A 27,353-nucleotide genomic window follows, 5' to 3' on the forward strand; every position below is an offset into this window, starting at 1 on the left:
TCCATCCTCCCGAGGTCGGTAAAATGAGTACCCAGAATGTTGGGGGGCAATATGCTAAATCATTGTAAACCGCTTAGAGAGCTTCCAGCTATAGAGCGGTATATAAATGTAAGTGCTATTGCTGTTGCTGCTATTGCTACAAGGTCCTTATGACTCTTCCTTTTTCTATTCCCATCTGGGATCAGGTTATTTTGGGCATGCAAGAAACGTGTATTTGTTCGATCAGTGAAATGGGTCTCTCGGAAACAGAAAGCACCGTTCCCCCCCCCCTTTAGCTAGAGGAAGGAATGTAACATTCAGTCCATCTTGTTGAAGTGAAGAGCTTTTGGGAGGCTGCTTTGTACTGAGTCAGACCTTTGTTGCATCTAGCACGGACTGGCAGCAGCTTCCTTGCTACCATTGTCTCATGCTGAGGAACTTGAGTTTGTCAACACACGTTGATCTAACCTGGCCGGCTGAGGGACAGCGTCTGAGATTCCCCTCCGCAAAGGTTTTCCTCCCTCTGTCTCGTTCTTTGAGCGGCCTCCCGATTAATTGAGATTAATTCCCGTGCTTTTGACATGCAATGTTTTTCTAACCTCCTCTCCCAACTGAGCACCAGTTATCCCTGAGGAGGGGTGTGTGTGTGTGCGTGTGGAGGAGGAATGTTCTGTCTTTCAGATTGCTGTGGGAGCCATCATAATCACCTGATTGAATATCAAGGACTTGGGGGGCGGTGGCGGGGAGTGCCAAGGGAACGTTAAGCAGAATTGACCTGTCTTCTTGTCTGGAACCGGCATCTCCCTCCATCCCCTGTCTGGACAGGGCTAGCCGAACTGTCTGGGTATTTTCACAGTCATGAAGCAAGGTGGAACTCCTTGTTCTCGAGGAGACGTTGACTTCTGCCCCAGTAATATGGCAAAAGCTAGCTAGCTGGCTGTCAAATATTGGCTTGCAATGAATTTCCAGACTGTGGCTCTCAATGGGCTGCGAACGCCTCCTGTCTGAAACTGGGGGGGAAGCCGCTGCCAGTCGGTGTTGACAATACTGAGCTAGATAGACCAATGGTCGGACTCAGTATGAGGCAGCTTCCGACGTATTAAAGAAAAGATATTTCTCAGAGAGGGACCGAAGCTCAGTGGTAGAGCATCGGCATTCAGAAGGTGCCAGGTTCATTGAGTCCCTGGCAGCATCTCCAGGTAGGACTGGGGAAGACTCCTTCCTGGAATCTTGGAGAGCCGCTGCCAGTCAGTGTTGACAATACTAAGCTAGGTGAACCAACTGTCTGACTCTGCATAAGGCAGCTTCCAATCTTGCAATGACTTCATGTAATGGCCACATCTGGACACATGTTGCAGGCTCACAGGCTTAAAAAGATGATTTGGCACTTTCCTCCTCCAGAAGATGTCTCCCTCAGTTGCTGGAGAACCTGCCAGGTCCTTACTCCTGCCTGCCAAGATCTGGCGTCTTCTGCTGAACATGTGGGCTGCCGAAGAAGGCCTCGGACCCGCCTGTGGTGACAATGCTGACAGAAACCCTTAAGCTCTGCTCCAGATCTTAGGGAGATAAAGGGAAGCCCTGTCTGATCCCGTTCCTGCTGAGCGGTTTTCTTTTGAAGAAGCCTTTCAGATGTTTCCACTTTTCAGCTCACTTGCTTGAAAGATGTAAAAATCCGGACGACCGCAAACAAAATTAACATATTGGAACTTTGGGGGTGGGAAAGGCGAGGGAGGCTTTCTAAGTGCCTCTGATAACCCTCTTCCAAGACGGAGAGTGTGTTCTTTCCAAATCGGATCTTACAAATTAGGTACAGGTAAAGTGTGTCGTCATGTTGATTTCGACTCCTGGCGCCCACAGAGCCCTGTGGTTTTCTTTTGGTAGATACAGTAAGGGCTTATCATTGCCTCCTCCTGTGCAGTATGAGATGAGGCCTTTCAGCATCTTCCTGTATCACTACTGCCCGATATAGTACCAGCGGGGATTTGAACCGGCAACCTTCTGCTTGTTAGTCAAGCGTTTTCCCACTGCACCATTAGGTGGCTCTATCTTACAAATTAGGCTATGAAAATCTTCCATTCCTTGGCCTTTCCCCAGATCTTGGAACATAGGAAGCTGCCATATACTGAGTCAGACCATTGGTCCATCTAGCTCAGCATTGTCTACCCAGACTGGCAGCAGCTTCTCCGAGGTTGCAGGCAAGAGTCTCTCTCAGCCCTGTCTTGGAGATGCTGCCAGGGAGGGAACTTGGAACTTTCTGCATGTATGCATGCAGATGCTCTTCCTAGAGCTGCCCCATCCCCTAAGGGGAATATCTTACAGTGCTCACGTGTAATCTCCCATTCAAATGCAAACCAGAGCAGAGCCTGCTTAGCAAAGGGGACCATTCATGCTTGCTACCACCAGACCAGCTCCCCTCCTCTCTTCCCCACCTCCTAAGCAACCATCCATTTATTATTTGGGTGAAATGCTAGATAATTAGCTGTCTTGTCAACACAAAGTGACTTTTCTTGATTACGGCCAGTTCATCTGCTTTTAATATTTTCGAAAGCGTTTGCAAAGGCCATTAAGTCTCGGGCTGGTGAATAGAACCAGCTGGCTGTTCCTTTCTATTTGATGTGTTTTTGGGGGAGGGAGTTAATGTGCATTTTTTCATGACGCAGGGCACGGATTTTTGGGCACACGAATCACACTTGGAGGGCTTGTAAAGGAGGAGAGAAACTAGGCCTGAGCGGGAAAGGGGGTGCATTGTGTGCTAAGTAATTTCTCACCTTGTGTCCGGGAGGGAGGCCATGCCAACTTTCACACATGAGGTGACACATGGTGCTCTAATGCGATCCATGTCATGTTACAAGGGAAAACATGGTATGTTTTGAAGTTTCCGCCCCTTTGGGAAATGACACACCGCAGTCAATGTAATCCGTCCTGACACTGGAATTACAATATTGAAGGCTGGTTTTTTAAAAAAAAACCCTCCCCACATTATGATGGGCTTCTTCAGAGGAAGCAAAGCGGTTCACTGGCTGTTCTTGAAAGAAAAGCAGCGCTTAATAAAAGCCGCGAGGTGTCGAAGGAGGAGAAAAATAATCAAAGCAGGGTGTAATTCTCCCGCGAACATAAGCTCACATGTTTTGTTTTGTTTTAATCCGCCGAAATTGAAGGGGGAAATCGGATGATCTGGGGTTCGTATCGATGGCAAAATGGCGTCTGTCAAAGTTTGGCTTGATCCAACTCAAATTGGGCTAGGGAGGGTGACGGATCCAAAAGGGATTCCTCTGCTACTTCCCGGGATGCATCCAGCTAGATTTAGGGATGTGCGAACCGGCTCAACATTGAGCCGGTTTGCCATCGAGCCGTTTCGGTCTGAGGGATTGCTGCACTCGTCTGCAACCAGGGCGGACCCTGCTTAGCTAAGGGGACACGTCATGCTGGCTACCACAAGACCAGCTCTCCTTTGGGAAGCCATGTTTGTTATGAGGTGCTTCATCTCCGTGAGCAAGATCCACAGATAAGATTCCACCGCTCAATAAATCAAGATGTCCTCTTATTCGCAGAAGGAGCCATGGACAGAAAACGGGGTTGGAAGCAACCTCCTTTCCCGTCCACTTGAGATTCCTTTCTCTGCAAAACCAGGCCGAATCCTAAAATGGCATTTTTTAGGCCAGCCTGAATACGACTCCTGCATCTAAATTCCCGGAGCCGGGGAGGTTTTCGAGGAATGCCGAGCTTCCTTCGGCCAAGCGCGGAGTTGCTCAGGCCTAACCAACTCTGTTTTGTGTCAAGGGCCAAAGAGGCAAATCGAGGTTGGTGTAGGAATTGAGTTATTAATTGGAGGGGACGTAAGGTCAGCAAATGCTCTTGCGGGAACAAAAAGCCCTGTTGAGTTGGCCAAGAGTTGAGCCGTTCCCAAATTCCCATTCGGCCATCTCTGTGTCAAGGCAGGAAGGGATGTCTCCAGGGCCCCATTTGTCAGGAAATAGTTGTTCTTAAAATGCACACTTTACGGCCGTGTGGTTTTTCCAGTAGTGACCTCTGTCAGAACTGGCGCACTGTCTGGATGTGAGTAGTAGTCGAGAAGAAGCAAACCCCGGAGACGTGGTGAGCGGGGGAGAGAATTCTCAGGCAACGTCTCCCGAGCTGGAGGAGTCGTCGCCTGGCAAGCGAAAGGTCCCAGGTTCGATCCCCAACATCTCCACAGAAGCCTGCAGCCTCGGACAGCTGCTGCCAGTCTGTGTAGGCAATACTGAGCTCGATGGCTCAAGGGTCTGACTCATCAGAGAGGATGATGTGCCTAGATTCAGCTAGCTCAGTGGTAGCACTATGCATGCAGGAGGTCTCGGGTTCAAGCCTGGCAGCATCTCCAGTCTGGGCTGGGAGAGGCTCCTACCTGGAGAGCTGCTGCCAGTCAGTGTAAGACAATACTGAGCCTGCTGGAATCAAGGGTCTGACTCGGTAAGGCAGCTTCCGATATTGCTAAGTTTTAGCACAACTACACTGCCTTTTTGCAGGTGGGCAACTTGAGTCCGGATGTCGGCCCTTGTGTTTTGAAAGAGAAGCCGCCCCGAAGACGTGTGTGAGAGCGTTCCCTTTTGATTCAGTCGAGGAGACAGCTCTGAGACGTGCGCACGGGGACGTATGCAAAATTACCCTTACCGTTGGGGCCCTGAAATACTTGGAGAAGCCACATCAATAACCATGATGCGTGCACATTTCCGAGATCTGTTTGGGAGGTTGCTGCAGTCGGGGTGGGTTGGGGTGGAGTAGAACGGGACTAAATGCTTTAAAATGTCATGAGCTTTCCTGAACCTTCAGGATAGGTCGAGGCACGCAGCGGAACGCAAGAACTAAATCCGCGGCCAAGCCTTGAGGTTTCACTTGGCAAGCCGGCATCTCACCGACACTTCCAGCGTAGCCGTGGGATTACTTCTCTGTATAATCCTAAGGCTGATTTATTTGAGCACGGACATATTTACAACAAGCCCATAAGTAGCAGTTGCTATAAATATGTCTGGCCGATATGCTCTTTTTGGCTTGTGCGTCGGCAAGGGAGGGGAACACGCCGGGATAAATTGACCCTGAAATAAATGGAATGTATCTAATGTTCACGATTTAAATGATGGGGTCTCTAGATACATGTAATAAGGCTGTTTTCTGGTGTCACTGTAAAATTGTGGTCTTCGATGGGGGGGGAGAAATGTTCACTAGGAACCGGAGGCTGAAACTCCAAGGCTGGTTTTTTTCACTCAATGGCAATATTAGTTTCCTTCAATTTGTTACTGGCTTGTGGCTTCTGTTCCCGGATGATCTGTAGGCAGAGAGAGAGGGAGAGCGCATGCGTTCTCAAGAGGCCTCCACCACTGCCCATGATACCACTATCAGCTGCTTCTCTTTGTATTTGATAGCTCGTGAGGTCGTTCACGTGGCCAGGTGGGTGGGTTGGCAGAGGGGAGGCTGGTTCAACTCACCTTCCCTCCAGATGACCAGTGACAAGTTGCTGGGGGCATGGACCATGCTCTCAGATGATGGGACGATGCATCCCGGCCTCCAGATATCCCATAATGCATGACTCAACATGCATGCTACGTTGGAGGATTCCACCAGAAGACAGGCACTCTAGGCACCCATCTCTGTGTCCGCTGGGGCTAAACATAGCCCCAGCAAACACACAATCCCAGAGCCTGGGTTAAAGGCTCGCTCGAGCAAGAGCCGGGTTTAAAAATGAGGCTAGGCAGCACTGCCCCACTGCAATCGGGCCCGATGCCGATGGTTCTCACGCGCAGACTAACCCAGGCTTGGCTTCCCTAGCCTGGGTTAGGGTGCCTGTGAGAATAGCCTCTGTATTTGCAAGCTGTGACATGCACTGGCATTTAGTATTTGCAAGCTGTGACATGCATTGGCCCTTGGTATTTGAGAGGTGACATATACCACCAAATATTAGATATCAAGGTGGTTTACAAGCAGGTATAAACAATTGTAAATTAAAATTTAATTTAATAGCAATTCAATCAGTTAAAATAGATGTCTTTTGCCAGTTTCTCTTTGGCAGTATTTGACTGGTAACATGCACTGCGATCTAGGCTTGGATAAGCCACAGTTTCCATCTGATAGTCTTTCAGAATTGGCTTGCGAGCAAATTCGACACGTGAATGTATCCGAGAGTCAATGGCATACAACGAGATTTAGTATTTGACTACTCCTCTGCCGCAGTTGTTACTATCGGCTCACGTTTGAAAACTGAGTTGTTATCGTGTTTGCTTCAGTTTGTGAGCTGGCACACAGGGATCGTTGTCATCTGACAGGATGGGATGGAATTGACTAGGCCGTGCTGTTTGTGGACCATCTCGGAGTGTTGGCATGCAAAGAAATTTGGCGTTTGACAACAATGCTTGGGATTTCATATTTGTTGCTGTCCAAAATCAAAGCAATTGAGAGAGACAAACAGAATGGAAGCAGGCATGTTTTGAATGTTGAGCGGCCTTCAAACTTTGAACAGCAGCGCTGGGAATGTTGCTAAATATTTAGTTTGCTGCTAGCATTGAGGCTGAGCAGTGGCTGGGACTGAAGAACGGGGCTTGAAATCGGGGTGTTGTTTCTTCAGGAGAACGAAATCCCGGATCCCTCCAGCACTCCCCACTTTCCTGCCCTCAGAATGGGGCTGTGAAGTAGTGGATGGTTCAGACCATCCATGCAGACACCACTTCATCTGCCCCACATGAGTCCAAAATGTAAACTCAGGCAATCCAAAAGAACTCCTGGCAGGTTACAGATGAAAATCGGTTTGGCCCTGCCACAGAAAACCAGGCTTTAGCTGAAGCGACCTGCCTGGATTCCCATTCCCCCTTCTGCGTGTATAGAAGCATTTAAAGAATCCAAAAGTGATACTTGCGATGGGACTGCTTTAGTCGGCACAGAGAAGTGCGGGGGGCGGGGGTGTTCGTGATTTTGGGTTTTTTTAAGCCCAGAGATGCAGATGCTATCGATTGGATTTTGGAAGGATAATATTTTGCGGAGGCTTGAAACACCAAGAGGAAGTGAGGGCAATTTTAGCCAAATTAGAAGCAGGTTACGGAGCTGGCCCTGAGGTCATCGGTACCCAGGTATTAATCTATTAAAGTAATCAAAGGAGCTTAGCTGAGGATTGGATGGTTGCAATATACATATCTCGGGACAAGCCGTAAAACTTCCTGGAAAAGGTGTTTTCGATGCCGTATTGGCCCAGCTTGGCAAATTGCAGATTTAATTATTTTCTCAGGTCTTCTTTCTCCCTCTATTCTTCTGACCTAGAGACATGTGCAGCCGTTTAAGATAATGAGGCTATGATGGAATTAGGTGTGACTTGATTTTTTGAGAGAGGTATCGTCCTCTGATATTTTTCTTCTTCTTGTTTTCATGACATGCACTCGCCCCCGAAACCTTAAGGGCTGGGGTTTCTCTATAAAGATCAAAGGTCTCCAGTCTCTTTCAAGAGGCCTGCAGAATTTGTTTGCTAATTATCTCGCTTGATCTTAATTGTGCACTCAGACAACCATGGTTAGCTCTTTGATTGCTGGGATGAGACCTTGCTTTCATCTAGAGCCCATCTCTCTTTTTCCGGTTGCCTGAGTTCCTCTGCTTCTAAGAGAATTCGAGTGGTGTCTTTGGCTGGTCTTGCGGTAGTGAGTGTGAATTGTCCCCTTTGCTAAGCTGGAGGTCCCTTGGTTTGCATTTGGATGGGTTGGCCACACATGAGCGCTGTAAGATATTCCCCTTAAGGGATAGGGCCATTCCTCAGTAGAAGAGGAGGTCTCAGGTTCCCTCCCTGGCAGCATCTCCAGGTAGGGCTGAGAGAGACTCCTGCCTGAATTCTTGGAGAGCTGCTGCCTCTCAGTGTAGTACTGAGCTAGATGGGCCAGTGGTCTGACTCGGTCTATGGCAGCTTCCTATGCTCCATAACTTCTAGTACAATTTACAGGACTGCACCATAATGCATTGAGAGTTGCATTGGAGTAGAAGACACATTGTGAATAAGGAAGATGCAGCCTGTAACATACCAGCTCCAACGGGTCATTCAAGGTATTGAGAGAACGCCGGCTCTGACTCCTGCATAGCGTCGAAGGAAGACCTTCTTCTCTGGATTGGGGGGCGGTCTACTTCTGTGACACGCTAAGTTAGAAACAGCTCTAATGTGAACAGAAGGGCACCTTTGGATCTAAGGTCACAGAAAACAACATCAACATCAGTTAGGTGAGCTTTCAGGCAGGGATGGGCAACCTGACTAAATTTACTAAAAGAAGCCCTATTGAGATGTAGTCAATCTGTAGAGTGACTCCTGAGTAATTTAGTCAGGATAGCAGCCAAAGTGTGGGTTGTGTCTCCTCATGTTCAAATCCACAAATAAAAGGGCTCCCTGTCCCCAAAGGGACTTACCGTATTTTATGGACTATAAGACTCACTTTTTTCCTCGAAAAATATCCGCCAAAATTCAGGAGCGTCTTATATGTTTTAACAGTTTAATATGTTAAAACTCTGAAAAACTGGATTAAAATTAAGGTGCGTCTTATAGTCCGTAGCGTCTTATAGTCCGTAAAATACGGTAGTCTTTAACAAAACAAAACAAAACAAAACAAAAAACAAGAAGGTAGACCCCAACAACAGCCACTGGAGGGATGCTGTGCTGGGGTTGGAGCGGGCCAGTTGCTCTCCCCCTGCTAAATACAAGAGAATTATCACTTTTAAAGGTGCCTCTTTGCTCAATCAGCAGAGGTAAGGTTTTTTTTTTAAAAAAAAAAATCTTAATTTGGCAATTTTTTAAAATTTCAAATGCAAAGTACTTAGAATCTGTATGTGTTTGATTCTCTCTTTTAATTATTTTCAGAATCAGCGATCCTATCTGTATTATAACATGCAGAGACATGCTGTCTGACTCATGAAATTAGGGGTGGGGGGAGAGAGAGAGAGAGAGAAGATCTCAAGTTTGTTCTATAAATGCAGGCTAGTGCAGTATCTACAGACATTGACACCAAACAGGAGAATAAATGTGGAGCAAAGAAATGATAAAAGTTCACTTTCCTGTAGTAACACTTCTCCTTGGGAATCAAGCTGTTGGACAGCATTGGCGCCATCTAGGAGTGAGGGCTTTATGGTTACGGCACACACAGGTACTGTATGCAGAACCCAGAGGGAGCCATGAGTGTGGATTCTCTCCACCTCTTACCTCTTTTACAGGCAATTTTCTCTTGCTTTGCAGAGGGGTTGGGGAAATGTAGTTATGACACCTTGATTAAAATTGGGTAGCACCACCAAGGGCCCCATAAAATGGTTCCGTGGTCCAGAGCTCTGGTTTTTGGTGGGACATCTTGCTCAAATATTGAAAATGAATGGAGTAGGGCCCATATGGGTATTCTGGGGCCCATAAGATCTTACACAATTGAGGAGAAGGTGTTTCCTGGACAGCCTCATAGAGACGAATTTCTCCCCATCACTCCACTGTGTCCCCCCTCTGTACTTCCTTGGCAAACATCTACACATTCATGAATAGCTTTTATCCTTGGAAATTGCCTCTGTGAGCCATTATTTCAGCTGCTATTGCTTTAACATTGGGACATTTATCATTCTGTTGTGTTTTGGTGTTCCAGGAGGTGACGCTTGAGCTGGATTTCAGTAGAAAGTTCTTTTAAAAGTGTTTGGAATTACAAATTGGCTGTATACCTCTTCTTCTTCTTCTTCTTCTCCTCCTCCTCCTCCTTCTTGGCCTGGGATTTTCCTTCCCACCTAGGAAGTTATAAGAGTAACAGGATCACTCAAGAAAGCAGGTTGTAAACTTTATAACCGCAGAAAGATGTGTGATTTAGCGTTGCCCAAAATCTATTAAAAGCTGAGATGCTAGGGGACCCAAATGTTGTATTAAAAATATTTCCTTTCTCCAAAGGCTTTGAACTGGCCTGAATCCTCCCTAATTACATTTTCATTTGCACTTCAAGTGGGTTTTATTTTCTGTTATTTTTTCCTCTTTTTTTGGCTGACAGTTTACCTCAAGCTTTTTCCAAGGAATATCTGGAAAACAAACCAAAAACCACATCCAAAGCACAAGCTCTGGGAAAACAATGGAACGCTTTGCAGAATAAACTAGTACTTCAGTGAATTTACTTTTTTTAATGAGGACTAGCAGCTTTGTATCCTGTGGAGCTGCAACCCAAAGAGCCCATTAAGTGTACAAGTTGCATATGTGACCATTGAGATTTGTATTTTCAGGGGAAATTTGTCTAGCAAGGAAGGGAGTGAGGTTGTCAGGAAAAAATATCAAACCTGCATATGCATGGATTGGACCCAACAATATGGCCTAATGCATTTTACTCAGTAGTAGCAAATCTAAGTTCAGTGAAATTAACTTCCAAGTAAGCACAGGATTAAGGCCATACACCTCCATCATATGTCTGTGTGCTCTGGAGTTAAGTTCAGTGGGATCTCCTCTCAAGTAAACAACCTTGGAGAAGCCGCTGCCAGTCTGTGAAGACAATACTGAGCTAGATAGACCAATGATCTGACTCAGTATATGGCAGTTTCCTATGTTCCTATCTCAGGACTGGCCCATTTATCCCAACAGAACTTAATTTTCCAAATCAATGACTTTTCTAACAGTGGCTCTAGAATAGTTAAAAGTGAATTAGAAAACTAGTTTGAAGCCATTCAAAAATGTACATAAAGAAACAACTCTTTCTGCTTTGCTGGTGATCATGGAATCTTGAGCGATGCTTCTGTCGAAGCTATGAAAATGCACAGAGCTTTTCTTTTTCCGAGTTGTGGAGTTAAATTCAGATTTAGATGGAGTTTCAGAATGCTGTTTGCTGGGCAAATGATGTATTTATACATACAGGAAACGGCCTCTTCCTTTCACCCAGGAGTTTCAAAGATAAATGGTATGTAGGAGCTGAGAAAAGGAGAGTCTTTGGAATCTCTGAATCATGGGTTGTGCTGTGGGTGCTTATAAAGAGTTTCCCCCAGTATTGTTGTTCTTAAACTACCTGCAGCACTGAATGTGGCTGTGTGTGTGTGTGTGTGTGTGTGTGTGTGTGTGTGTGTGTGTGTGTGTGTGTAAACAGCAGCTCAGGATGACCTGAATAGGGCTCATGGCATATGGAGAAGGAGGGATGACCCTTTCCTCTGCGCCATTTTCCTAACAAGACAACCATCACCCAAAAATGGCAAATAGAAGCTTGCCTTCCATAGCAAACAAGGCAGCAGTTTTTATCAGGATGACAGTAAAGGGAGAAAAGATTAACACCCCTCACTCATCCCCTTTTCTTGATCCAAAGCAGGGTCATATTTATTTATGTATTACATGGGAAAGGATACATGTAACAACATGTCTTGTTTATAACGTTTATTCACCAACTGCAAATAACTCGAGTAAGATGCCAGGTCCAAAATTACTTCGACTCCAGATCTGAAATGCTAAGGACTTTCCAAACTGGATAAAATGGACGGATTGGTTTGGTTTTGCTGCTTCCCAAACAGCGTGTCAGGGTACAGGCTAGTATGCCATGAGAAGAAATTGCCAGTGGGCAGCAAGAAATAAATTGAATAATTTAAGGGCCCATAACACCCATCCTATGTGGGTTGGGGAGACACACACAGACAGATCTAGTAGTGATATTTATTTTATTTATTTATTTAAAATAGTTCTAGACTGCCCAAAACTTGCATCTCTCTCTCTCACACACACGCACACACAGCTATACAAATGCATTTAACATTGTGTGTGACCGAAAGCTTTCAATAAATACAGAATCATGGTCAAAATAACAAGATCGATTCATCAGAACAGAGAAACCGTTGCGGCCAAATCTAGCTTTGCCCAGTTTGCTGAGCTAACCTTGCCTTGGCGATTCTTCGGAGTGAAATAACTAAGCTAATTCTTTGCAAGAGCTTCCCGGAAATGTAAGTTGCTTCCCTGTATTTCAGTGCTCCTTTCCCCAATCCCTTTGCCTTGTCCCCAGACGCCACTGATGACCCCTAGACCCACCGGAATGGAAGAAGCTGGGTTGTCAATTAGATACATTAAACCCACTCGCTATGGTGATAGAACGGGCAATTCAGCTCCAAAACCAAAGACCCTTCTCAGCGGCGACGGCCGACTCTTTGAAGCAGAGTAGGCAAGCTGATGTACCGTCCGAAGTTTGGATGCTTTGAGGTTCTTTTAAACTAGATTTCAGAAGAGACTTTTTTTTAACTTCATTTTTCTTAGGCCAGAAATACAGAAAAGGGTTCATGACCTAAAATCACCACTTCTTAGATATGCATGGTGAGACATGAAATGCTCAAAACTACTACAAAAGCAATATGGGCTAGATGCAGCAGTGGGTGTCTTCTGTTTCTGGAAGAGACTGCAGACAGAAGGAATCTCCAATGCACAGAAGGATTCCTTCCATGAGTGGAAGATTCGTTTTGTGAATGGAAGGGGCCCCTTCCGTGAATGATAGCATGTCCCTAGATCCAACCCTCTCTTTAAGATCCAAGTTGATATCTTGCTCATTTAGTAATAACAACTATTATTACAAAAATAATGCTTTGCATTGATGGGCAGGGCACTTCATTTAGATGTATGTTTTAAAAAAACACTCACCGATAAATCTTGATTTGGATGCAAAGAGCCTGAATTCTGGTACTGATTACAATTTGCGGAGAGGAGTGTATGCTCAGAGGTGATTTTACTTATTTATATATTTCTCGCCTGCATTTTGGCATATTGCCTTCAAAGCAGCTAACCTTTTAAAATAGCATAAAATACTTTTTAAAAGATTGAAAACTTCTCTATCCAAGCATATTGTAAAATGTGCAGCACCAGGAAAAAAAATAAAAACCAGAAGACTCCCTTTCTTCATTTATTCCAGGTCACAAGCCTGGCAAAACAGCCATATTTTTCACTACGCTTCTAAAAGGGAGGGACAGAGCTGCTTGAACTTCTTGTGGGAGGGAGTTCCACAGACTGAGTGCAGCTACAGAAAAGGCCCTGTTCCCAGCCTTTGATGGCATCTGTAGGTGGAGGAGAGTGTTGCCAGAATATCTTAACAGGCAGAATCGTAGGGGAGCAGGCAGTCCTTAACATATCCTGTCCTGAAGAACCTAACTAGGGGGGGTTAATAAAACACAAAGTAGGCCCCACAAGCTTTACGTCTGCCCATCCTGCAACTATGGCATTAACCCTTGCTCAAATAATGGGGTCAAATGAACCTGGAGATGTAGGGGGAAATAATAAACCTTTGATTTCAGTCTTCTACATGCTGTATGCCAGATATTCCTGGCCTAATGACGGAGGTAACATTTCATTCCCATTTATTTATTTATTTTTGCAATGTATCCTCCAATGGTCTTTGGGGTCATTTTCACCCCAGTTGGAAGGGAAACTGAAATTGACATCCATTTGTCCGTTTCAAGGATTTGTGAACAAAAACACCTATTACAACTACTACGACTATCTTTAATGTCACGTAAGATAAACCCCAACACGAACCACTGGAGGGATGTTGTGCTGGGGTTGGATAGGGCCAATTGCTCTCCTGCTGTTAAATAGAAGAGAACCACCAGTTTCAAAGGTCCCTCTTTGCCCAGTTAGCAGAGGCTGAGTGATCCTCACGATTTTCTGCCCCATCCGGCTGAATCCAAACCCTTTGAATCATACATTGCTTCCTTAGTAAGGAATCCTTTCAAAGCGGTCATCACGGCTGCTAGCAGAACATCCCTGAAGTTCTGAGAACATCTCAAATGTTCTTCCTTCCATGGCATTCCAACAGTGCTATGAAAGGTAGAATTCACAACAAGATCTTCATCCCTTCAGTTCCAGTTTTAAATCGATTTAAATACATCGAAAGAGATGTCTCTCTCAGTCTATTTGAAGTGATGTCTGGGGTTTTTTTCCCCCAGAGTTAGCAGGACGAAAATTGGAAGACTTACCTTAGGTTAGGTAAAGGTCCCATCTTTCGGCAACAGCAGCGTCCCCATCCTAAGCCGTGCTGAGTCCGCCAAAGGTCAGGCCTCGCTCAGACAGGTGCACAAACATTCCCCTGTCCGAAGGTGCTACCTCTTTACGGGAAACGTTTATGACTCGGTGTAATTTTGCAAAACACCTGCATGCTATTAAAACAAAAGGAAACCAAAGAGAGAGAGAGAGAGAGAGAAACCCCAACCCCTGTTGCATGCGTGAGGCCCTAAGGAAATTAACAGTTCCTCCCATGGGATCCATATTTTCTTAAGATGTTTACGGCAGATGAAGAGGTCCCAGGGTAAGGCATTAACAACTTGTAAAGTGATAAAAGGAATGGTATCATTTGGGGCCGGTGACATGGAGGAGGAGAAGCCCCTCACAGCTGCCCAATCCTTCCGACCTAATGAATTTTCTTTAACCATTTATTAAGTAGCTCGCTGAGCAAAAGCTGACATGAGGACTTTTTTTTTATTTTTAAAAAAACCCTTCCCCTCCTCCTTCAAATGAGGGGCGGGGGGGGGGGAGAGAACCCACTTAATGAACATATGGCACGACTCTGCCAGCAGAAACTACTGCTCATAACCGAAAATAAGTAGGCCAATATGAAAGGGGGGAGTCCTTATTTTTGTTAAAAAGCAGATTGTTTTGTTCCTACGCTGCTCAAAAACCGGGGTGGGGGTGGAATTACTGAATTCAGCCTGTATGCAATGTTTACACCTTGTAGCAACGAACTACTTCAGATTCCTTCTGGGGAGTGACGCGTGGTTGAGCTCTGTGCCGTATCGGTCTCAATTATACATTTTGGCGGAGAGGTTGGAACCTCTCCTCTTCGGCTCGAACCCCATATTAACCAGGGTTGTCTGTGCTCCATTACGGGAGATGAAAGAGTCCGAGGCCGGCCGTCAGCTGAAGAATGCAGCCTTCTAATTGAATTATATGGACCCAGTTAAAGGGCTGCTTCAGAGAGCTCATATTCACTTTCAAGATGACTTACTTGGAGACTTAATGGGCTAGTTAAACAGCATAGTCAGAGAGGGGTTTGCAGGTGGGCTGCGTTAATAACTTTATTTAAGACGCTTTTTCCCCCCTTTGAGGAGAAGAAGTGATCCATTAATACATTCATTAGAGTTAATGGCAAAGTTCTGCTTTTCCCCCTAATGACGCTGTCCAGACGCCACAAGTTGGCCCGCCCTAATGTAGACCAGCTGCCCTCTCCGTAACAGGTTTCTTGTTCTTCAAGGGTGAATGTGTCACAATGATTAGTTTTGGGGGGTCAGGATGGATGTGGCCCTCTCTGTCTCCTGGCTACTGATTGGCTAGCCAGTGTCCACATCTGCTCCTGCTTTCTCCTCAGAGAAGAGCACGCCCGCTTTGGTACAAAGCAAGGTCATGGCGTCAAGGTTTCCGTGGCTGGCCAAGCAGGCTGTCGCTTTGGTCCAGAACCAAAAAGTTCGGAAATGAAATACTCCCCGGAAAGGGCCAGGTAACCTCATTTGACGGCTTTCCATCAGAGTCCCAAGTCTACAGAGGAGTGTGAAGTGGCAACCATAGAGTTGGAACAGAACAAAGCAGAGGCTGGATTACCCACAATCCTCTGCTTCTGCCTCCATGTTTGACAATTTGCACTCACAGTGGTGCCAAACAAGTGAAGGTGTGTCTGCTTAATGAGCCGTTCCCAAGATGCTAGTGAACATCAGAAGGATAAAGGGCCGTGGTGATTTGTCTCTGTCGTCTTTGGTCTATTTCTTAATAAAAATTCTTAATAATTAAAAAAAAGAAGAAGGTTAAAGGGCCTAAGGAGCACACACCCCAACCACCGCTCACACAGATGAGCTTCAGAAAATGTGCTCTTTTTTTATTAAGGTAGATGACATTATCAGCTTAGAGTCAGTGGCAGGTGCTCTATACGTTTGGGATTGGCAGGTGTATTTTCTCAAGGATTTCCAGCTGGGGGGAGTTTGAAGGAAATGATGGCTGTGTTTTCAATATACCGTATTTTTTTTAAAAAAAAAAATAAAAATCTGAATACTCGATTCACCGTTCATGATGGTCGCTCGGATCTAACCTCTCTGGAGCTGGGATTTGCTGCCCCCTTGTGGCGAGCCACTCACAGGACTGTACCTTGGGAGGTTCTCTAAGCAAGGATGCCTGCCCGTCAACCTCTATTGACTTGGTAGGACCATCACAGCTTCTGGATCACACTTAGATTATTGTTTTCACTGGAAAGCAGCCAGAGGAGGCTCGATCAGATTTGGGACTGTGATACGGTAACCCACATTAAACCTGGGTTCGAACAATTGTGTGAACCGGTCCAGGAGTTTCAAAAAGAAATCTGTCCCATTTTCTGAATAAGTTTGAAAATGTCAAGAGAGCTTCGTCAATAAGGTAAATAAACTAACCACGTTCATCACTTTGCCTCCACAAGCATTTAGCAGTGAGCAAAACCCGCGCTCCTTTCATAATCTTCTTCGCCACCTCTTGGCTCCCCAAACTAGTTGCTCTAGAGTAACCCCTCACAGGAGGGCCAATATTGTGCAGCCCTGCTCTCGATATTTGAGGTGTGCCAAATTTGGTCCTTGCAAATAAATTCATGGTGGTGATGGGAATTCTAATCAGATCATCTCTTCGCACCAGTGGACAAAAGCTCCTACGGATCTTCCCAGCGGCTGGATCTGCTACTCATTCGAGCGTTGCTTTGAAATCTTATCTTTCCCGCTTGTTTGCTGTTTCCCTTTTTATAGATAGAATTGTTTTCAAGAAGAGACCTCATCTGCCGGCCAGTTTTCCTTGATCCGGCTCTGCCATGTGTTTCTGATTGAGACCAAAGAAACGTTTCACGCATTGCAAACAGCCTTGTTCACGGCCAGCACCAGCGATCGTGGTCGGGGATCCCCAAACGGTCTCCATCTTCCACAGGTGACAGGTGCTTCTGCCCAAATCCACTCCAGGATCCAAGAGGAGTAACTGGATTCGTTTCCCAGGCATTGTCTAGGTGCTTGAGCACTAATCTAGATTCCAGATTGGATTGGGAGCAGATTGGGATCCAGGTTTCTCTTACATGGAGATGACATCTTCATCAAGTGGCACTGAGGGGACCCCTTCCTCAATACCTATATTTTATGCATCTCTTTTTTGAGTTCTGCTTTCAGAGCGTTTTCTTCTTGAGAAGTGGTATACCAATGTTCTTAATAATAGTAATAAATATTAGGCTGGCTTAGATGTTCAGGGTACTGGATTTCATCCCTGATATCTTCAGCCTCTCTCGCAGAATCTTTTTTGCAATGTCTATCCTTATTTCAAGAGGCAGCTACCTTCAGCTGGGTCAGAAACTTCGTCCTGATTTGCATGGTCCACACCCTACTAATAGTATGGAAGAGAGCTGGTCTGGTGGTAGCAAGCATGACTTGTCCCCTTAGCTAAGCAGGGTCTGCCCTGGTTGCATATGAAAGGGAGACTAGAAGTGTGAGCACTGTGAGAGATTCCCATTAGGGGATGGAGATGCTCTGGGAAAAGCAGAAGGTTCGAAGTTCCCTCCCTGGCAGCATCTCCAAGATAGGACTGAGAGAGATTCCTGCCTGCAGCCTTGGAGAAGTCACTGCTAGTCTGTGCAGACAATACTGAGTGAGGTGGACCAAGGGTCTGACTCAGTATATGGCAGCTTCCTATGTCCCTACACTGACTGGCAGCAGCTCTCCAAGGTTTCAGACAGGGGTCTTTCCCTGACCTACATAGAGATGCTGCCAGGGAATGAACCTAGGATCTTCTGTATGCAAAGCAGATGCTTTGCTCTACCCCTGAGCTACAGGCGCTCCTGCAAAGTCTATGAACCCAGGCATCTCCAGGTAGGGCTGGAAAAGACCCCTGTCCGGAGAGCTGCTGCCAGTCAGAGCCCAGAATCCTGAGCGAAATGGACCAGTGGTCTGGCCCAGGAGGCAGCCCTGAGATTAAAATGACTCTAGACTGGACCACCACCACCAAAAATAGCCACACAGCTGATAGCACAATTTCCTTTCCCACTCCGTCTGTGCGTGTGTTTGTTCAGGGCTCTGTTTGAAATCAAATCAACCCTTATCCTAGCCTTGCATACTGAACTGATTTTAAAAGTTTACGTCCACACACTCCAAATTTGAAATTTAAACAATGCAGGGAGAGAGAGGTTAAAAAGAGCATTAATGATTGTTTATAAATCATGCCCTCCAACATTAAGAAAACACCCTGCCTTTCCTTCTGGGTGGAAGGCAGACAGCAAGAAAGTCCAAACGGTAAGAACCTAGATGAGGTCCTATCCATAAGATAACTGCTGCAGTTGTGGCATGTCCAAATTGGCTTATTCTCTGCCCTGTTTGGTGGAAGTAAGAAGAAAGCACTCGATATGATAGGGTGCACATGTTATCTGAGGTGCTGAAAGTTGAATCCATTGGAATTCAAGATGATTTGCACATCCCTACGGACAAGTCACTACTCTTGGGTGTAGTTCCTTCTAGTAACACCCCGTTGGGAATGCGTAATTCCACCCTTGCCTGCTTTGGGTGCCAGTGAATTGTCCCATCACTCTGAATACAAGGACTCAACAGGATTACTCATCTCAGCGTAAGTGCCTGTTGCATCTCTGGATGAATACCTGTTCTCAGCTGGATTCCTTCCAGTCTGGGGGGCCGGCTTAGCGAAGTGACTCACAGAGAAACATAGCAGGGCGGAGTGTTCTATGGGAAGGTAGATCCTACTTTTTAGTTCTCTGAAGGGAAACCTTTGTGGGGTGAGACTGTGACTGTGATTCTCCACTCGGGAAAGAAAAAACGGGCTCTGTCCATCAGACATCCAGGAAACCCGGCGCAACACTGTACAAAAGAGCAAAGTGAGTGCCAGGGAAGGGAAGATTAGCAGCGGGTCAAGTGCTTTGCCTGCACTTTGTCCTTTTCCCAAGCAAAAGAAAATATTATTTCACCCTTTCGAGGAGGAGAGGGGAAAAGTCAAGACCAATATTGATCCAAACTCTGAAGGAAAACAAATAGCTGTGTGGAGGGGAAGGATGGAGAACGAGACGGAGGCGAGCAGCTGCATTACTGGGGCTGGGGCATAGGCTTCAAGAAGGAAGAGTTCGCTGGGCTTGATCTGGGGAAGGAAGAAGGGGGCTTGGCCAGGTTCGATCCACGCCACCACTGAGATGGGTTTTCATGGTGAAATCTCCCACAATGCACATCTTCTTGCTAAAAGAAAGTCATTTCTTTCCCCCAGCACAACTTTTACCCCATTTCTTTTTCTCTTTTTCCCTTTTTCCCTCTTTCTTTCCCTCCCTCCCTCCCTCCCTCCTCTCTCTTTCTTTCTTTCTTTCTTTCTTTCTTTCTTTCTTTCTTTCTTTCTTTCTTTACCTTCTTTACATATCTTTGAGTATGGGGCCATCACTCAATGGCAGATTATCTGCTTGGCATGCAGGAGGTCCCAAATTCCATCCCTGGCAGCATCTCCAGGTTGGGCTGGGAAAGACTCCTGCCTGAAACCTTGGAGAAGCCGCTGCCAGTCAATGTAGACAATACTGGTCCAGATGGACCAAGGGTCTGACTCAGTATCAGGCAGCTTCCAATGCTCCTCTCCATCTGGCTTACATTCCATTATTCCTCCAAGAAACCAAGAGGAGAGTCCATGATGCTCTTCCATTTTGGTTCCATTGTGTTTTGCACAACAGCCCTGCATAGTAGGCTTCGGCCAAGAGAAACGGGGAGCGACTTCTCCAAGGCCGCCGGTTGAGTTCCATGGCTCAGTTTGAAACCATACCTTCCCAAGCTTTTCATTTGCAGGTAAGCCTCCAGCCCAAAACTTCAGGCAAAACAATTGCCCAGGACAGGAGGACAGAATGGGTAGCTGTCTAAAGTGAGTCAAACCGTTGGTCCATCAAGCTCAGGATTGTCTTCACAGACTGGCAGCAGCTCTTCAGGGTCCATCTTGTCTACACTGACTTGGCAGCAGTTCTTTAGGGTTTCATACGAGAGTCTCTCCCAGTCCTACCTGGAGATGCTGCCAAGAACTGAATCTAGGACCTTCTGCATGCACAGCAAATGTTCTACCGCTGAGCTGTGCCCCACCTCAACTGTTCTTGTGGTTCTTGACGCTGAGATACACTCGGCCACTTTTGCTCCTGGGGACGCATCAGTGGCACATGGGGATAGATCTCCAGCAAGTCCTTCAGAACAAGGAGCAACGAGAACTTGCGATTTGGGTGGTATATAACTGTATTAAATAAATTAAATTAAATTAAATTAATGGTGAAGAAGTGCTCTTCAGTGGTGAGTAATCCCCACTTAGAGTAAACAAAAGTCTCCACATTAATGCAGGACAAATGTGCCACGATTATAATAATTTAAAAACAAAAACAAAAACAGAAAGCGAGGAGTGGGGAGACTATTATAGCAAATATCTGAAACTGAGTAAATCACTGGCAGTTCAGCAGGCCTATTCCCAAGCTGACTCATAATGGTGTGATGTTTGAGGAAGGGGGGGGGTCCCTCCGGGAGCAATAAAAGACACAAGATCTGCTTTTTTTATTTTTTAAAAAAGAATAAATAAATAAGCATGATCTTAAGTGGCAGCGATTCATTTTGACTCCAAGGAGGTGTCGTCTGGGGCTGGGTACGAGATTTCCTTCAGAGAAATCTAGCGCATGTGTGCCTTTTCATGGCACAGGCCCACTCGCAGAGAACCAGACGGGCTCCCTTGGGTGGGGATAAGGAGGATTTTGGCTAATCCCAACCATGTAAGCCTCACCAGCCAGTTGGAGGTAGGGTTGCCAACTTACCAGGAAAAATTGGGTGGCTTTGTGCTTGCATGTTCTTGCTTTCAGGTCCAGGTCAGAGAAAGCAAGCATACATGCCTTTTGCTGGCCAATGGCCGTAATAAAACTGATGATGATGATGAGCATACATGCCTCCTTCCTCCTCAGTTAATTTTACCTGAACACCTGGGGGTCAAGAGTGGATAGAAGGCAGCTTAGGAGCTACTCAGGAGTTTGCTTTGCTCGTGGCACCAATCCACAAACAGGCCTGGATTATAACCTGGTGAGGCTCTCAGCTCTCAAGCTTAAAAGCATATATCTCTCTCTCTCTCCCCCCTATTGTAACAAAAAGGATGATGCCGAACTTGAAATGGAGTCCTTCTTCTGGATTTGGAGGCCCCCTCATACTGTGAGGCCCAAAATTGTCGCTTTCTCAACTTGTGCCTAAATCCGGTATTGTCCACAAGGGCTTCTGGCTGTCCACTGTCTGGCGACCACAACAGCAAAAGGGTTTTCCTGCTGCTTAAATGGGGCTCCTGGAATGAAGACACCTTGGGAGAAAACCAGGAGTGGGTTTTTGTGGATTGGGAGCTCCGTCCTGGAACGGAAAAGGAATTGCTTGGTTGAGTGGTCCTCCGAGGTATCCTGATGAATTCTAAATCAGTGTTCCCTCCCACTCCATGCAAAACTATTTGGTACCCTGCTGGCAGAGCTTGGGGTTCTAGGCAAAAAGTGGAATTCAGTGGGGCTTACTCCCAGTCAAATGTACAGGTGATTGGATCTTCAGCTCTGCTGCATTCGGAGAACTATATGTCAATCTATGATCATTCTCCATGAGCTCTTAGGTGAGATTTCTAGGGGAGAACCTCCTGGTGGATCACCGCACTGGCAGTACAGTAGGAACATAGGAAGCTGCTGTATACTGAGTCAGACCCTTGGTCCTTCTAGCTCAGCAGTGTCTGCACTGACTGGCAGCAACTCTCCATGATTTCAGGAAAGGGTCTCTCCCAGCCCAACCTGGAGATGCTGCCAGGGATTGAACCTGGGACCTTTCTAATCATCTCTTCCCATTTCCTGATTTTGATATCCCATTGTTTCAATTGTTTATGGTTTCAGGCAGTCTTTGGTCACTTCTTGGGTTTTGAACTACAGCGCCCATCATCCACAGTCTTCAGCCATCATGGCGGGGTGATGGGAGTTGTAGTCCAAAACAGTAAGTTATCCAAGATGGAAACCCAGATTACAGCTATATACACACAAATACACACCTTTTTAAATTCTTCCATCAACTGCCTTGGGGAGGAAAAAAATCTGTCTTTGTTATTTGGCTTTTTGACCAGCACAGCTCTAGTGTTCTTTGTATTAGTGCCATCTGCTGGCTTTCTTTCCAAGTCAAAAGGAAATTTTAGGGCCAAACAGTCACGCTTTACAAAAACCATTTGCTTTCTTTTACATTGGCAGTTTCTTTTCTTTCTTTTTTAAGGACAACATTCTCTGGGAAATTCACCTCCCACCAGCTAACATGCTGCTATCAACTGACTCTTCACAGGGAATTCTACATGTCTGTTCTTAGTCCCATGTTAACAAATCGTGCCGAAATTTAACTTGGGAAAGAAGAACACAAAAATCCACAGGCGGAGTGGATCATAACGGTGGCCGGAGGACCAGGGAGATCTGAGTTCAAGTCTTGACCAGAGATCAAGTTCAGGGGGCAATTCTGGGGCAATTACTCACAACTCGAAGCCATGACCCTCTACCCATCTTGCTCCTGCCCTGCACTTGTACCCGCTGATCTTCAGCCTAGTTGTGAGTACTGTGATGGTCCAGAGCACTTTCTTTCTCTCAGCCTCAGTTCATCTCCATGAGCCCTGTGAGGATAAATGTGGAAGGGAAACCACGCACATCCTCCTGAGCTCTGCAGAGGCAGGGTGAGGTTCAAAGAATAGTAATGCCGAGTGGCAGATGTGCAAAACAGAGGACTGGTTAGATTGCAACAGCAGTCCCTAGAGCAGGGGTGCCCAACCTGAGGGTCTCCAGCACTCCCATCATACACAGCTTGCCAGATCTCATGAGGCAGGGAGTTCCGTAAGCTAGGGGCCACTACAGAAAAGACCCTCTAAAGCATCATGCTTTAATGGTACTATTTTTTAAAAATGCAAACTATTTGCACTATCCTGACGCAATTCTTCAGAAAAGCGTTACACCCCCCAAGAATCCCCCTTTGTGTGCAGGTTTCTTGGGGAATGCAAAGTTTCCCAATGTATGTGTTCATTGGCAGATGATTTGGTTTAAAATGATATTTCTTTTCCCTGGGATTAAATTGGGGAAGGCCGTTGACCTTAGACTGAAAGAGCAATAGGACAGACGCGCTTTCCCCCCTCCCTGCTCTTTAATTGACTCCAATACCACGTTAAAATACATAAACAATTTCTCGCTGGTTTGCGACTCCGGTCCCGGGCTGGCTTAGGCCCACAGTTCGAGGGGTGAAAGCCTTCTAATTAATCCAACATGCCAATCAATCCCCATCAGCGAAGCTCCCTTCGTTAATCTGTGTGTGTTTTTCTAAATGTTAAGCCGCATTATAAACATTTTTAACAGTCCGCACATCTGTCTTTCATAGAAGGGTTGTAATTCATATGTAGGATGCTACCCCCCCCCCCCGCCCGCCCCCCGAGATGGTTAAATTTCAGAAGGACACATTCCAGCCGGGAGATGGGCCAGATTCCTTTCCTTCCCTACCATGTCAACAGCAGATGAGGCACTGTTAAAGCGGCATACGGGCTCCGAGCGGAGGCGTTCTCTCCGGCATCTTGCCAAAAGTGGAAAGTAGTCAAGAGGCAGAGAATGGGGCGATCCCTTCCCACCCTTCTTGGTCATAAAACCCATTGGGCAACTCACAATCAGACCCTTGCCTACCTCACAGGGCTGTTGTGAGGTCAGGAGGGGGCAGAGAACCTTGCATGATGCTGCCATCCGCTCCAGGATTTCGGGGACCTTCTGCAAACCACCTCCATGGGCCTTCACCTTGTTAGCCCCTACCTCCCTACTTCATAGATCCCAAAGCATGGTATATGGCAGGCTGCTTACCCCAGCTGTTTCTGGACTACAACTCCCATAATCCCCAGCCACCGTGGCCAATAGCCAGGGATTATGGGAGCTGTAGGCCAATATCTGCAGGACACGTTCTGTTCCAGATTTGGCTTATTTTAAGCCAAATTTGGGGTTACGGCCCATTTGACCCACAAGTATACCCCTTAGGTTCTGGCAACAACACAGTACAGCCGTGCTGAAGCTAAGTGGGTATTCGCGTAGTCAGGGCCTGGATGGGAGACCCCTGTATGCCATCTTTGGGGACGGGGCCACAGAAGATATGCAGAACTACAGTAGAGCATCTGCTTTGCAGGCAGAAGGTCCCCGGTTCGCTCCCGGCAGCATCTCCAAGTTGGGCTGGGAAAAACTCCTGTCTGAAACCTTGGAGGGATGCTGCCAGTCAGTGTAGACAACACGGAGATAGATGGGTCAGTGGTCAGACTCCAGCAGGCAGCTTCCTATGTTCCTATGGTGGACCTTACTTGGGTGGATGAGATGCTAGCAAGAGAGTGAGCCGCTTAGATGAGAGTATTACTCCTCCACCAGACGGTAGATATGGGCCGAAAGGTGGTCTCGGGGATGGGCAGGGTGTCCTTGGCAGAAGTCCAGCGAAGGCCCACCTCTGATGCCCACCTTGAATCCAGGCATGCTCAGAAAGACCTAGAACACCTAGGCCTCCCTGCCTGTATCCTTAAGCCACTGTGAGAATTATAGTGCTACATTCTTCTCACTAGCCCAGAGAGTAGGACAGCCGGTCGTGTGATAGGGAGCATGGATTTTCCCCCTTTGCTAAGCAGGGTCCACCCAGGTTTTTATTTGGATGGGAGACTGCATGTGATGTGGATGCTGTCAGTCATGGGCGTAACTACCGTTGGGCAAGGGGAGACAGTTGCCTGGGGGCCCCACTGCCTGGAGGGCCCCCCCGAGGCACCTCACGTGACTCGCCATTGCCCCCTGCCCAGCCCCAAGGACCCTCAGCCACTTGCCCTGCTTGCCTCTCTCCTGCTTGTCCTCCTGGCCGGCAATGGAAGCAGCAGGGCCAGCTGCAAAAAGCTGCTTTTCTCCCGCCTCTCAGCTGATCGGCGGGTGGGCGGGGCTTCCAGGGAGGCCTCCGTGTAGGCCTCAGTGAAGCCTGAACTCGAGTAGGCCCCAAGCAAGCCAGGAAGGAGGCGGCAGCCAGAGTGGCCACCACTGTTCTCTGCAGCAGAAGACCCCTTGCTGCCCTGCCCAGCCCAGCCCAGCCCAGCATTAGCCAGGTAGAATGTGAACTCCTTTTTGTGGTTACCTTCCCCCCCCCATATATAGGGATCTGCTTGCTATAGGGCTTTGATATGGGGGGGAGGGACTGAGAAGTCTCTGAATATTTATTTTAAAACAGCTGGGAAAATTTGCTGGCTTTAAAAAAAAAACTATCTAAAAAGTCCTATAAGTGGCTTGTTTCATGGCAGAAAATTACAAAAACTTCTGGAACAAATAGTATTATATTTGTTTTATTGAGTCATTCGTTTATAAATGCACTTATGCTCAAGTTGTTTTGCAACCCAGAAGGTCTGAGTGAGACCTGTGAAGCATGTGTGGTGCTTTTATTTTATTTTATTTTTCTTGTGTGTGAACTGCTCCCCAAGAACTCGCAGGGACTTCAGGGTCAATCTGGCCAACATGTGAACACAGCACCTCCATTCCAGAGGAGATGTGTGTTAAAGGGCTTTAAAAGCCTCCTGTGGAAAACCTGCTGCAATCAAACTTTACTGAATTTGTTCAGAATTCTGAGAAAACAGACATAGGCTCACACTGCATGGTTGAAAGTCTCCTTTGCTAATCTGCAGCGAGGGTCCCATTTTAATAATTAGTGTTTCTAGTGTGTTCTGGGCATTAAAAGCAGCACACATATATAGTACTCAATGTATATCACTATATATTGTGAAATGTGCGTGTGTGTATTCAGTGAAATGTATTTCCAGGCAGCATACTTATTTTGAAATATCAGACTTAAATCCTTGGGGGCCTGGGGTGTGCGGAGGCCCTGGACTTTGATGGGGGGGGCATTTTAAAATCTCGTCTCTGGGCCCACTCCAAGCTTGCTACGCCCCTGCTGTCAGTTCTCCTTCAAATTTTGTTTTGGAGAACATAGGAGCATCATAGGAAGCTGCCTTCTACTGAGTCAGACCTTTGATCCCTCTAGCTCAGGAGTGTCTACTCTGACTGGCAGCAGCACTAGTCCAAAGTGCCAGAGAGGAGTCTCGATCCAGACATGGATAGACCTGAACTCCATAAATGTGCCCCTATGAAACCATCCAAGCCAGTGGTCATCGCCGCACCCCCCGGCAGAGAATCCCATGGATTGATTAAGCGGCGTGTGGAAAAGTCCTTCCTTTTGCTGATCTTAAATTTCCTGGCAATCCATTTCAAGGGAAGGCCCCCCCCCCCATCCGAGTGTTGTGTGAGACTGAGAAGAGCTCCTCCCTGCCCAGTCTCTCTCTAGGCTGAGCCAGAGTTTAATTCCCAAAATGGGGAGAATGTGTAATTAAAATCGCGCTACCCTCCAGAGCAGTTTGGGATGGGCTCTTGACTGGATTTGGTTGGCTGGCGGGCGGGCTGATCAGCGAGCCGACAAAACCACATGTCAAGAGTTGCTGCGGGTTGGCGGAAGGCCTGATCCGGCATGTCGAGGCACTTCAGGACACCAACTGGGTCTCCCCACTGTATCCAGAGGTGCTAAAATAATTAAGAGCAAAGTCAAGCTGATCAGAGGAGCAGGGTGGTGCCCAGGCGAATCTCATCCATCACTGTCGCCCAGAGGCCAGAGGTGAAACCGTTTATTGTTCCCGATAACCTCTCAGCCCCCTGGGAGACGGGATTTGTCTGAAGGAGACACCTTTTTTTGAAATGTGGACGTCTAAGCACTCCGAGTGCCTCCCACACCCACTCACCCAAACCGCCCCCCCAGCTCATAAATTTAGAGCTGTCTGAAGCTGGGGGGGACAATTCCGTATTGGGTTCGCCAGGGATGAATCCAGAAAAGGCCGAAGGATGGTAGGGCGAACATGTTGCTCGGAATGAAAGATAATTGAGTGAGGAAGCATGCCTCTCGAGACAGCCTGTGTGAGGTTCAGGCAGCCCTGGAATGAAAGCGTCTCCAAGATCAAAGATCTGCACACACTTCCTAGGGGCACAGATGCTGGCTCCTACTTTTCCTGGCTGCCTTTTTTAAGGATACAAATGTAGGCTGTGTGATATGGGGCGCTTTCCCCTCAGAACTGCTGCCTTCTTTCTTTTAAAAAACAACACCCCCCAAGTTACTAGTCCTTATGGTGGTGAAGATGTGCTTGAGCACATATGGGCAACACGTGGCGGAATCTCAGGAAAAAGGCCCGCCTAGGTGGGTTTCATTGCTCAGTTCAGCACTGCCCTCCCCATGAACTGTCAAGAAGTTACCAGACCCAGAACAAATACGGAATCAGATGATCCATAGCTGTCCAAAAGAACATCCTGAAACTGGGAGTAAATGACAGGAGAGACCAACTCTTTTCTCTTCTTTTTATGAGATCTCAGAGATATCTG

At 46.8% G+C, this 27,353-nt stretch overlaps 1 protein-coding gene across 5 annotated transcripts in view; it reads left to right on the forward strand.

The window, feature by feature from the left end:
• Positions 1–27,353, forward strand: part of MVB12B (multivesicular body subunit 12B) — a 165,343-nt gene that overhangs the window by 120,985 nt on the left and 17,005 nt on the right. The window contains exon 10 of one of the 5 annotated variants that reach the window (XM_053281987.1): positions 16,678–17,200. The exons of the other annotated variants lie outside the window; for them this stretch is intronic. Coding sequence (XP_053137962.1) covers positions 16,678–16,755 — 78 coding nt within the window. The 3' untranslated portion in view covers positions 16,756–17,200. Of the gene's footprint in view, positions 1–16,677; positions 17,201–27,353 lie in introns of those variants that run through there. 5 annotated transcript variants of the gene reach the window in all.

The sequence above is a fragment of the Hemicordylus capensis genome, chromosome 17 (genome assembly GCF_027244095.1).
Source record: "Hemicordylus capensis ecotype Gifberg chromosome 17, rHemCap1.1.pri, whole genome shotgun sequence".
Taxonomy (NCBI): Eukaryota; Metazoa; Chordata; class Lepidosauria; order Squamata; family Cordylidae; genus Hemicordylus; species Hemicordylus capensis.